Source organism: Protobothrops mucrosquamatus, unplaced genomic scaffold (genome assembly GCF_001527695.2).
Source record: "Protobothrops mucrosquamatus isolate PMUCROS unplaced genomic scaffold, P.Mucros_1.0 scaffold756, whole genome shotgun sequence".
Lineage (NCBI taxonomy): Eukaryota > Metazoa > Chordata > Lepidosauria > Squamata > Viperidae > Protobothrops > Protobothrops mucrosquamatus.
The window spans coordinates 46,649-59,810 of NW_015387026.1; the positions used below are offsets into that span (position 1 = coordinate 46,649).

At 44.6% G+C, this 13,162-nt stretch overlaps 1 protein-coding gene across 1 annotated transcript in view; it reads right to left on the bottom strand.

The window, feature by feature from the left end:
• ARHGEF1 (Rho guanine nucleotide exchange factor 1) overlaps positions 1 to 11,343 on the bottom strand; it is a 38,280-nt gene extending 26,937 nt beyond the window's left edge. Inside the window, exons 1-6 of the mRNA XM_029284596.1 lie at positions 11,266 to 11,343; positions 9,805 to 9,888; positions 8,350 to 8,469; positions 6,232 to 6,333; positions 5,747 to 5,789; positions 1,285 to 1,390 (exon numbers count right to left, since the gene is read on the bottom strand). Coding sequence (XP_029140429.1) covers positions 1,285 to 1,390; positions 5,747 to 5,789; positions 6,232 to 6,333; positions 8,350 to 8,469; positions 9,805 to 9,888; positions 11,266 to 11,292 — 482 coding nt within the window. The 5' untranslated portion in view covers positions 11,293 to 11,343. The remainder of the gene's footprint in view (positions 1 to 1,284; positions 1,391 to 5,746; positions 5,790 to 6,231; positions 6,334 to 8,349; positions 8,470 to 9,804; positions 9,889 to 11,265) is intronic.
• Between the last annotated feature and the right edge of the window lie 1,819 nt (positions 11,344 to 13,162).

Here is a 13,162-nt window from a genome sequence, read left to right on the forward strand (position 1 = left end):
TCCATTCCATTCCATTTCTATTCTTATTCTATTCTTATTATATTTCTATTCTATTCTATTCCATTCCTATTCTTGTTCTATTTCTATTCTATTCTTATTCTATTCTATAATCTCTTAATTCTATTCTATTATTTCTAATTCTATTCTATTCTATTCCATTCCATTCCTATTCTTGTTCTATTTCTATTCTATTCTTATTCTATTCTATCTCTTAATTCTATTCTATTATTTCTATTCTATTCTATTCCATTCCATTCCTATTCTTGTTCTATTTCTATTCTATTCTTATTCTATTCTTATTCTATTCTATAATCTCTTAATTCTATTCTATTATTTCTAATTCTATTCTATTCTATCCTATTCCATTCCATTTCTATTCTTATTCTATTTCTATTCTATTCTTATTCTTATTCTATTCTATAATCTCTTAATTCTATTCTATTATTTCTAATTCTATTCTATTCTATTCTATTCTATTCTATTCTATTCTATTCTATTCTATTCTATTCTATTCTATTCTAATTCCAATTCCAATTCCATTCTATTTCTATTTTATTCTTTTCTATCCTAATTTTCCTCTTTGAATCTACAACCCAATCCATCCTTACAATGAACTCAGTCACTTATTTCTCTAGCTGTTGGAACCAAAAGCCTTGTTAAGATATTTAAATTTAGGAGCTGGAGCAATGGGGTTGTTACAGTGAGCCAGAACACACAGTTGTGATTGACTGGAGAGTGCTGGCTCCTGTGTGAGGCAATCTGTGCTGTGACTGGTTACTGTGGGTGTAAAAGGAGAGTTTCCCATTTTTTCCCGCCTTTTTTTCTTCTGCGTGCCCTGTGATTTACCTCACAATGCTCCCGTTTGCCTATCTTGTTTGCTGTAAATACAGATTTTAAATATATTTATTTGTATAAAATTACAAGCTCAGGTCAGCATCTCTGACTTCATTTGAACCCCTGCTGCACAATCCCTGACCAGATTAGCTAAATCCTTCTGCAAACAGTGGTTCTTAAAACTGTTTGACCCAACTGCAGGCAGTCCTCCGTTAATAACGGCAGTTGAGACTGGAATTTCCATCATTAAGTGAGGCGGTCGTATCACTTAGCGACAGCATTCCTGGCAATGCCGGTTGCCATCGTTAAGTGAAACCCCTGTGGCCATTAAGCACAATGTCCCATGGCCGGTATTTGTGACCTCTTGCTTGTGACTTTGATTGTTGGAAGCTTCAGTGAAGGCTTTTTTTTTGGGGGGGGGGGGGTTCTTGAGAATTGCAGATTGCAAACCTGAAGTCCTCCAACTGCTGGGAGATCTCCGTTGCTTGAAAAGATTGGATGTCCTGCAAATATTTTTTCAGTTGGTCTTCCGGGATGAGATCAGGTCTGTTTCGGTCTGCGATCAGAAAAGAAGAGACAACCTAGAACTCACAGCCAGAGTTCAGCAGTCGTGGTTTAAGACTCTCCCTTCTAGCACTGATGATGTTCCCTAGTTTGGTCTAATGAAACATCTGCAAGAAAACAACCAAACTCAAAGGACACCATGGACCCCACAGCCCTTCTCCTCCTCCATTCTGCAAACCCCACTCCCTTCTAGCACGGACGATGTTCCCTAGTTGGGTAATGAAACGTCTGCAAGAAAACTACTAAGCTCAGAAAGTATTAAGGAGCCCACAATTCTCCTCCTCCTCCACGCCACAAACCCCACTCCCTTCTAGCACTGATGATGTTCCCTAGTTGGGTAATGAAACGTCGGCAATAAAACCACCAATCTCACAGGGCACCAGAGACCCCACAGTTCAACCCTTCTATCGGCAACCTCAAGTTTCCCAGCCCTAACCTAGCCAAAGCTTGCAAAACTTTGGTCAATTCGACACTCAAAAAGAATCCGGGTGCGCTTTAAGGTATTAGTTACCACCTTTAAAGCGCTCCATGGCATAGGACCCGGCTACCTCCGAGACCGCCTTCTGCCGCAGATTCCTTCCCACAGACCGGTACGCTCCCACAGAGNCCTACCCTCTGGAATGAACTACCCCCCGAGATCCGGATAATTCCGGATCTCCTTACCTTCCGTCGCGCCCTCAAGACATGGCTTTTCCAGCAAGCGGACCTGACCTAGGGTGGATTTTACATTGGGTTTTAAATATTCGGAAGACGCAACATTAAAATTCGGTTTAATTCGGTTTTAAGGGGGGGATTGTATATATGTTTTGGTTTTAAATATGTTGTGCGCCGCCCTGAGTCCCTGTCGGGAGAAGGGCGGCATATAAATTAAATTAAAAAAAAAAAAAAAAAAAAAAAGAATCCATTTCCAACATGGCTACCATTCCCAAAGATTTCTGGTGGAGATTTGCTCCTGCCTCCGTCCCGTGTCTAAATTCGTCCTGCCACAAAGAGCCCCTGTGAAAACACTGCATCGCTTGGGACTTGCTTTTTGTGGTTAGCGGCCTTCCAAGTCCAGAGGGATATTTCTGCTGCTATATTTGTACAAAAAGAGCAATAAAAAAAAGACTGCAGACCAAAAGACAGGACACGGACATAAACTTAGAATAAATCCTTCCAAAGCTTTCCCAGCTGTCCTGGCAACTGGCCTGCGGGATAAATAGGAGGGCTTGGTCCGCTGTGGTGAGCTGAGAACCATCGGGGGATTTGAAGTCCGTTCCAGGGGAGGGACCCGGGCCTGTGATTTTGTGCAAACACAGCACAAGCAAGGCAAATTGTTTGCAGCTGCTCCTATGCCACTGCTCCCATAAAGGAACTTGTCCCTGGAGCAGAAAAAAAAACTTGCTAGAATTTGTAATAATAATAATAATAATAATAAATTTAATTTATATGCCGCCCTTCTCCCAACGGGACTCAGGGCGGCGCACAACATATTTAAAACAAAACATAAATACATTCCCCCCCCGATAAAACCGAATTAAATCAAATTTTAAAGTTGTGTCTCTGTCAAATTGCTAAAAAATAAACCCCAAATAAAATCCTCCCTAGGTCAGGCCCGCTTGCTGGAAAAGCCATGTCTTGAGGGCGCGACGGAAAGCAAGAAGATCCGGAATCATCCGAATCTCGGGGGGTAGTTCGTTCCAGAGGGTGGGGGCACCCACAGAGAAGGCCCTCCCCCTGGGGGTCGCCAGCCGACATTGCTTGGCCGACGGCACCCTGAGGAGGCCCGCTCTGTGGGAGCGTACCGGTCTGAGGGAGGGGATCTGCGGCAGAAGGCGGTCTCGGAGATAGGGTGGTGCAGCTGTTGGCAGACATGGCGGAGGGAACAATTCCGGGGTTTGAAGCAGTTGATCTCCTCCGTTGAGATCCATAGGGCGGTGATCTGGCGAGGCCCAAAGAGGTCCCTCAGATCAAAAATACGAACATGGGGAAAATATTGGCAAGGGAAAGGAAGCTATTAATAGTTCTGGCAGCTTTTTTCAACCTCGGCAACTTTAAAAAATGTTTGGGCTTCAACTTCCAGCAGGCTGGTTGGAGAATTCTCACTTCTCCCTCCAGGATTAGCGTTCTACCACTTGCTAAAGATCTGCAGTTATTTAATACGCATTTATTCTAACCCGGTCTAGCGGTGAAGGCGCCAATCTAGAAACCAGGCGGCCATGAGTTCTAGTCCTGCCCTGGGCGTGAAAGCCAGCTGGGCGACTTTGGACCCATCGCCAGGAGACGGTGAATTCTAGTTCTGCCTTAGGCCTGAAAGCCAGATGGGTGACTTTGGGCCGCTTCCTCTCTCTCTCTCTCTCTCTCTCTCTCTCAGCTCAATCCACCTCACAGGGTCGTTGTCGTGGGGAAAATAAGAGGAGGATGGAGAATTAGGCATATTCCCAGCCTTGACTTGTTTATAAAAAATAATTTTTAAAAAACCCCTAAAATTAATAAATAAGTAAGTAATTAAATGCGCAACAAGATAAAATGTGAGTTTCTTGCCACCTTTTCTAAACCAGGAACCTCTGCCTCTTCTCTTTTTTTTCCTCTTGGTACACCTAAGAGACCTCCCTTACAGAAGACGCTGACAGGATGTCGCTCAGCCCTTCCCCTCCCCAGTCTTTTGGGGAAGGAGCTCTTCTGCACACAGCTCAAAGGTCTTCCCCACCCCGGAAATGAGATTTATGCTCTGCCTACAGAGCTTCCAACTGGCCTCCTAACACCACCACCCCCCACCCCGCCATTTCAGGATCTCTTTTGAGTGAAAAAAACAACAAAAAAAAACAGTCTTCCGGAGCATGTGTTGTTGGTATGTGTGCTCACCCACAAGTGTGTGGCATGGTGTTGCAATCTGCAGGTGTGGCCGCTAGGTGACACTCAGAAGCTATGGAACCAGCTGGCCCTATGGACGGACACACACACACACACACACACAAGGCTCCCGTCCTTCTCTGCATGGCTGGGGGGGGAACTCAGATGAGATGAGCTAATTGTTGGCAGGAAAACAGCAGCTGTCCCACTGTTCTTCAGCTTCCTGTCTTTCATTTAGCTTCACCCGTGCCAGCAGCTGTAGCAAAACCAAGGGGTTGTGTGTGTGTGTGTGTGTGTGTGTGTGTAGGGTAGATGAGAGGAGAGGCTTTGGCAGAGATGGGGAAGTTTAGCAAGTGGGTGGGACCTGCAGCTTGGATCAAAGTCGGCGGATTGGAACAGCAGCTGAACCCGCCGCGGGTCTTGCCCCACTGCAGAAAGTTAACACAATTATTGTGTGTGGATCCAGGGCGGTCATGCCTGCCCCTGCAATCCTAGGGACCCTCAGCCGTGTGTGTTCACCCAGCAGCAAGTGGGCACTAACTTTCAAGGGTGCAAGGGGGATTTTCATCTTTCCTTCTGTCTAGAATTTCAGAGGTGTCCAACCTTGGCAACTTTTAAGACTTGTGGACTTCAACTCCCAGAATTCCCTAGCCATCCCTCCAGGCAGCTGAAATACGTGCACCCAAATGAACCAAAACTTTACTCTTTCAATGTAAACAATCTAACAAACCATAATTAGCAGAGCTGCAACAAAACCCCCGGATTCAATTACGCCACCCGAAATCCGCTGGCTTTTTTACAATTTTGCAGGAATGGGGAAAAGTAAGATTGACCAATATTGGATTCAAAGATTTAATGGTGATTTAATACTCCAAATCACTTTCCGGACTGAAGTGTCACTCAGTGTGATGAGTGTGGACTGAACTAATGAGCTGAAAGAATATATATTTCTGAACTGATCTGGAAAGCCAAACGAAACCAATCCAAGTTAAGAATTCTGTTCAAATATCTGAACTGAAAGAGTTCCATTTTTCAATTGAATTCACAATTTAAACCAGATTTTACATGAGTCACTCTGGCCAAAAGAACAACCATAGACTATTTGTTTTTCCCAGTTGCCAGAATATGTTCTACAAAGGAAAGAATTGTGCGCACAGCACCAAACAAAAGAGATTTATGCAAATAACTGCTTAAATCAGTTTTTCTCCAACGGGATGTCCCTCCAGATGTGCTCAAACTGCAACTCCCATAACTCCCAGCTAATACGGCCAACAAAACCCTAATATCCAGTTAGTAATACTGGAGTATAACACAGCAGAAGCTACACAATCTTTAGGTCAATCTCGTCTAGGCTGAGAAAATCAACCACCAGAGAGCAGCAAAGAGATTCAGAAAACCTGCATGCTTTGCTGCCATCTGGTGGCCATCTGGATTTTTGCAGTTCACATCTGGTCCACTTGTTAAAACTCTTGGTTCAGATCACACCACATACCGTCCCATGAAAGTTGGCTCTTACCCAGTTCAAACTGCACAGCATTTGGAACAGGGACTCTCAGCAGCTGTGAAAGAGATAAAGAGAACGCAAGAAACAGATCAAAATGCAGTAACCGAAGAGAAAGCAACTATCAATCATGAAGACTATCTGAAGCCTTTACGTTCCTACCACCCTGTAAACCAGGGCAATGAGAACAAATGGTATAAATCTGACCTGGAAAGGCAAACAAAACGAACCTGCCCTCATGACCAATTATCAAAAGATTTGGGTGGAAGATTTCTTCAAAAGGTCTTCCTAGTAGAGCAGGGGTCTTCAAACGTGGCCCTTTTATGACTTGTAAGCCGCCCTGAGTCCACCAGGAGAAGGGCGGGATATAAATGCAATAAACTTAAACTTAAACTTGTGGACTTCAACTCCCAGAATTCCTCAGCCGGGCACGCGTGAGTTGAAGTTCACAAGTCATAAAAGGGCCAGGTTTGAAGACCCCTGTGCTAGAGTCTACTCACCCCAGTTTTGTCTAAGAAGGCGTGGCAAAAATCCACAAATTGCTTCTTGGATTCCTTGGGCCCAAGGCGGTTTAGGATGAGGTCCACGTGCAGGTAACAGAGCTACAAGGAAAGAAGATATTAAAGGAAACCAAAAAAAAAAAAGCTACTGAAAAGACTGAGGTTGTGTTTTTTTTCTTGAAGACGTTTCATTACCCAACTAGGTAATATCATCAGTACTAGAAGAGAGTCGGATTTGCTTGCTCTCTGAACAGAGACAAACACAGAGAGCAACCACAATCCCTTTCTGGCCCTGATGAGTTGGGTAAAATGTCTGCAAGAAACAACCAAGCTCAGAGACTACCAAGGATCCCACCGTCCTCTACTCCACAGACTCCATTCTCTTCCAGCACTGATGATGTTACCTAGTTTGGTCATGAAAGGTCTGCAAGAAAACTACCAAGCTCAAAGAGCACCAAAGGCCCCACTGTCATCCTCCTCCCTCCTCCTCCTCCTCCCACCTTTCTCCTTCTCCTCCATTGTGCAAACCCCACTCCCTTCTAACACTGATGATGTTACCTAGTTTGGTCATGAAACGTCTGCAAGAAAATTCACCAAGCTGAGAGAGCACCAAAGACACTGCAGGTCAATCCTGAGCTATAAATATTCTCTTCTACCACTATTGAAAAAAAGGAGAGCTCGACTTCTAGTTGAGATTTGTAAAACTTCCTTATCTGGCCATTTTTTTTTTCCTAATTTCGCAGCGATGCTAGAGGTCTACTTTGTGGAGAATAAAAGAAAAGTGTGGAAGGTGGAAGGTAGTCTGGAGGGAGGGACTGCTTTCCAAAGGCACCGGAGCTTGGAATAGCTGAGTAGCTTTTCCCAGAGTACATCTGTAGTTATGGCTGGGGAATTCTGGGAATTGAAGTCCACCCATCGTACAAGTGGGGTGAGGAAGCGAGTTGAAAAATCAAGACGGTTGTCGCAACTGGGATTGAAGATTTACCCACTCTCTCTAGCAATCTTGAAAGGAAATAATTAGCAGTCACAAACTTAGAAAACACGGAGGGATATTGGGTTTATTATGGGGTCCCAGGCTGTTTTTCTATTTGAAGATGTATGTTATGTTTGTCGCTCTTGACAACAATCTCTGATAAGATAAGATAACCTTTATTGTCATTTTTAAATGACACCCGTGTTGCCGTGTGTAGTTTTTACTTTAAATCAACGGACGAGAGTTTTCACTTTGTGTATGTACTGTGTGTGGATTTGTATGATACTTGTATACATGTCTGGGTGTAAGGATATATATGCATCGTTTATTTATAATCTATGACAGGCAGAACTTATATATTGCCTTCCTCCTTCGAACTCTCAAGTGTTAGTTAATGCTGTATGGGATGAAACTCTGGCTGAATCTGGATGTTCTGCTACAGATACCACGAAGCCCCCTCCTCCCAGAAGGTAACAAGGAAAACAGGTCGTGAAGAGGATGTGTAGGGTCCCAGATAATCTTGCGGACCCTGCTCAAGCAGCGCTTCTGTGCTATGTCCTGGATGGGAGGGAGGGAACTGCCCATGATCTTTTTGGCCATTCTCACCACTCTCTGCACCGCCTTCCTGTCTGAAGCAGTGATTCCTCCAAACCAGACCGTGATGCTGTATGACAATGTTGTTGTCCATTGCCAATTTTACTAGCACTATACTATGTCACACTTTAATGTTACTTAAAGAAGGTGGCAAGAATCATGCAATTTCCCTTCCTGTCATACTAGACTCATCCAGTCCAGCAAGAAATGCATCAGTGAGTCTTCTATTGCAGTCTTTCTCAACCTTAGTAAACTTTAAAATGGGTGGACCTTCAATTCCCAGCATTCCACAGCCCAGCACTTTTTTGCCTTGGAACTCAATCCACTGCACAGCCCAACACATCTACGCGAACAGTACCAGCACAAACATGTGTGTATTCTGTGCCTGTGGGGCCCCAAAGTTCAGTGGTTCACCCTCTTCAGTGGAGAGGGTGTGTGCTTCATGGTGGTTAGGTTCTTGGTTCAGGGGGGAAGGAAGAGGAAGAGGAAGAGGAAGAGAAGTGAGCAGCTGCACTAAAAAAAAAAACGCAAGGGCGGATGCGTCAGCTCACCACAGGGCTTGAATCAAACTGCAACACCACATGTTGTATGAAGACCATCAAGTAGGCAGGGTGCTTCATCAGGATCTCCAGGTTTTGGAACAAGCCGGTTTGAGCGTCCGGGTGCTGGAACTGTGGAGAGAACCCAACATAGGAAAATCAGAAATAGCGATGGGGTCCTTAGTGCTCTCTTGAGCTCTGAGCAAAAACATCACAAATCATGGTCAGATGACTGCGGGGCACTGCAGATGGCTGTAAATGTGATTGCCAAACACCCCAACAGGATCACGTGGCTGCATAAGGGACCAGATGTTGTAACTTAATGTTACAACATCTGGTCCCTTGTTAATGTTGAGACTCTAGAAAGAGTGCAGAGAAGAGCAACAAAGATGATCAGGGGACTGGAGGCTAAAACATATAAGGAATGGTTGCTGGAATTGGATATGTCTGGCTTAATGAACAGAAGGACGAGGGGGGACATGATAGCAGTCTTCCAGTATCTCAGGGGCTGCCCCAAAGAAGAGGAAGTCAAGCTATTCTCCAAAGCCCCTGAAGGCAGGACAAGAAGCAACGGATGGAAACTGATCAAGGAGAGAAGCAACCTGGAACTAAGGAGAAACTTCCTGACAGTTAGAACAATTAACCAATGGAACAACCTGCCGCCAGAAGTGGTGAATGCTCCAACACTGGAAGTTTTTAAGAAGAGACTGGACAGCTATTTGTCCAAAATGGTATAGGGTTTCCTGCCTGAGCAGAGGGTTGGACTAGATGACCTCCAAGGTCCCTTCCAACTTTTTTATTATTACTATTATTATTATTATTATTATTATTATTATTATTATTATTATTATTATTGCACAGCCAGATGTTCAGACTGGATTTGGCATTTTGTCTACCTATCGAGTCCTTACCAAGGACCTGGGATAGGCAGATGTGGATGTTTGATGGTGCTACAGATATCGTCGCAGGATGGAAGCAGTTCCTAGTAAGGCCGCCTTTTGCAATTGAATAATAATAATAATAATAATAATTATTATTATTATTATTATTATTATTATTATTATTATTATTATTATTGTTATTATTATCCATTTTTCGGAGTCTGTGGTAACTTTGAATAGTTGTTAAGCGCCTGTCATAAGTTGAGGGACTACCTGTATGCGTTATAATGTTACTTCTTCCATGCTTTTTCCCAACCTAATCCCTCCATCTTTCCTGGTAGGGCAGGGGTCCCCAACCCCCAGGCCATGGACTAGTACCAGTCCGTGGCATGCCAAAAAACGGGCCGTGCAAGCAAGCAAAGACCCCTCTGCAGGATGCAGGCAGCATGCAAAACCCCACCCCCTCCAGTCCACGGAAAAGCCTGGTACCAAAAAGTTTGGGGGCCGTTGTTGTAGGGGACTCATTTTATCCCCTTAACCTTCTTATGTTCCCTCTTGCATTTGTTCTGCTACTTTCCCCACTTACAGGTTCAATGTCATTTTCAAAGTCCTCATCTTCTGCGCCAATGATGGACATAGCCACGCCTCCTTGAGCTCCCAGTGCTGAGCTCTGGGGAAAAAAACAGACAAACATCAGAAATTCCCGGGATCATTTAAGCCAGGGATCCCCAACCCCCGGGCCACAGCCCTATTACCGAGCCACGGCCCGTTGAGAACCAGGCCACCAAAGCAGCAGGCAAGGGTGTGACGCTTCCTTTGCACACGTGTGGGATTTCGGTTGCATGCATGAAACCACCCCCTCCCCCCAATGCCCAAACCGGTGAAGCCACTGGTGCCACCGCCAGTGGTCCACAGAACCCAAAAAGTTGGAGACCCCTGATTTAGGCCACGGTTCTCTCAAATCCAGTCACTTCAGTTCCCAGAATTCCCCAATAAACACGCACACACCTTAAAGTTGCTGAAGTTGGGCAACAACATCTAGGAAGATCTTCTTATTTACCCAAGCTCACCTCAACCAGTGGGTCTTTCTCTTTCCCGGAAAAGGGGTCTAAACATTCCATTTGTCGGAAGAAATTCACATTACTCCCTCTTTTCCCATCCCCTCTATTGTTCCATTAAAAGCTCTGGGAGGGAATCCTATTTCCTGTCCCCATCATTAATTAATATACCTAATTTACAAACACCTTAAAAGCCAATTTCCCACAGCACCCTTCAGATAGGTTAAGATGGCAAGCCCAGAAAACTCAGTATCAATAAAATACAGAATAGGAACCAGCTAAAAGCCACTGGACTAGAAGCTCAGAGTGTGTGGCTTCCGGTTCTGCTTAAGCACAAAGCCAGTGGTAAGGCCACTTGTCTCTCTCAACTTAGAAAGAAGACAATAGCAAGTCCCTTCCAAAATATGTTGCCGTGAAAAAAGCAGGGACTTGTCCACATAGCTGCCAAGAGTCAAGAGTGACTTAAAAGAGCACGCACAAACACACAATATGTCTATATCTGCATCAAAAAGCGCCTATATGCAAGTGCACTGGTCTTCTCTCTTCCCTCTCTCACATTCTGTCTGTCTGTCTATCTACCTGTCTGCAATCTGTCTGTCTGCCTGTCATCTGTGTCTGCCTATCCGCCTTCCTGTCATGTCTGTCTGTCTGTCTGTCTGTCTGTGTCTGCCTGCCTGCCTATCTATCTATCTACCTACCTACTCAATCTATCTACCTATCTACCTATCGTATCTATCATCTATCTATCTATCTATCTATCTATCTATCTATCTATCTATCTATCTATCTATCTATCTATCTATCTATCTATCTATCTATCTCGCTCTCCCTCCCTCCCTCCCTCCCTGTCATCCATCTATCTGTGTCAATCTGTCTGTCTGCCTGTCTGTTAACTATCTCTCCATCCATCTATCTATCTATCCATCTATCCATCCATCCATCCACACCCCTCCCTCCTATTTGCAAGCACACCCCAGCCAATTACTTACTCCATTGTAACCCTCCTCTAACTCCATTCTGCCCCCTTGGGGGGGAAGGAGGGTCCCAGCAGCTGAGTCAGGGTGTCCAAATAGCCTGGATCAGCATACACCTAGTGCCACAAAAATAGTATTATAATTATAATACACATAACAATGTGACATAGCTAGTGCCTGTTCTTTAGCTGGTATTCACCTTCATTTGCAACCAGTTCTTCCCAAGAACTTAAGATGTCATAATGTTTTGATGTATTATTATTGTTATTATGGCTTGTTGCAGTCAGCCAGATGTTTAGATTGGATCTGGCATTTGTGTTGAATCCTTCCCAAGGACTTGTGACAGGCAGAGGTGGATAAATGGACAGCCGCTATCACCAGTGCACAAGCTATTCTCCAAAGCGCCTGAAGGCAGGACAAGAAGCAACGGGTGGAAACTCATCAAGGAGAGAAGCAACCTAGAACTAAGGAGAAACTTCCTGACAGTTAGAACAATTAACCAGTGGAACGACCTGCCTCCAGAAGCGGTGAATGCTCCAACACTGGAAGTTTTCAAGAAGAGATGGACAGCCATTTGTCCGAAATGGTATAGGGTTACCTGCCTGAGCAGGGGGTTGGACTTGATGACCTCCAAGGTCCCTTCCAACTTTATTATTATTACTATTATTATTATTATTACTATTATTATTACTATTATTATTACTATTACTACTACTACTACTACTACTACTACTACTATTATTATTATTATTATTATTATTATTATTATTATTATTATTATTATTATTATTATTATTATTATTATTATTATTATTATCCCAGAGCTGTAACTCCAGGAGTGCCAAACCTGGCAACTTTTAAGACTTGTGGACTTCCTGTACACTGCTCCATTTGTCTCAAATTGTATAGGCGGGTCTCCTGCTTGAGCAGGGGGTTGGACTAGAAGACCTCCAAGGTCCCTTCCAGCTCTACTTCGGATTGATTGAATAGATCCAACTTGGTTTTGCTTGGGGTGGGTGTGGGAAGAAGACAAATGTCTGCAACCCCTCTCCAGGGATATATGCAAAAAGAGAGAGAGGGGGGCAGGCGGGGGGGAGGTATAGAATGGTGGGGGAGATTTCATACACAGGAAAGTATTCAAGCTACCCCCAGTCCCATTACTCAGAAATTCCTGCCTTAGGTGGAGGTGAGTGTGGCATGAATGCCGCCTCTGTTACCTACAAAGAGGCCTCAGAGAAGCGGGTGGCAGCAGGGAAAGTCCACACCCCACAGGCAGCCTGACTCATGCAGGGCATCAATCCAACAGGCTGGCTGCTTGGCACTAAGGCAGGGAGAAGCTGCTTCTTTGGGGGGGGGGGGAAATGGGTCAACGCTGGAAAAGGAAAAAAAGCAGCCCCCCGTTGCATCACCCCGGAGAGCTCTAGGGTGGGATTCTGCCCAACGGCAATACCAATAGCGCTTAAACAGATAGTCCTCGACTTACGACCACGGAGCTTCCAATTTCTGTCGTTGTGAGACACTCGATAAGTGAGCTTTATCCCGTTTGACGACCTTTCTTGATTCATGTGAATCGCTGCAGTTGGTAAGTCAGCAACCCGGTTGTTAAATGAATCTGGCTTCCCCCCCCCCATTGATTTTGCTTGTCACAAGGTCGCAAAAGAGGGATCACACATGACCTTGGGACACAGCAACGGTCATAAATATGAACCAGTGGCCAAGCATCTGAATTTTGATCGCGTGGCCAAGGAGATGCTGCAGGGATTGGAAGTTTGAAAAACGATCGGTGCCGTTGTAACTTCGAAGGTCGCTAAATGAACTGTTTGTTAAGTCGAGGACTGTCTGTACCAATAGCCTTTAGACTTATCTACCGCTTCACAATGCTTGACAGCCCTCTCTAAGCGGTTTACAGAGT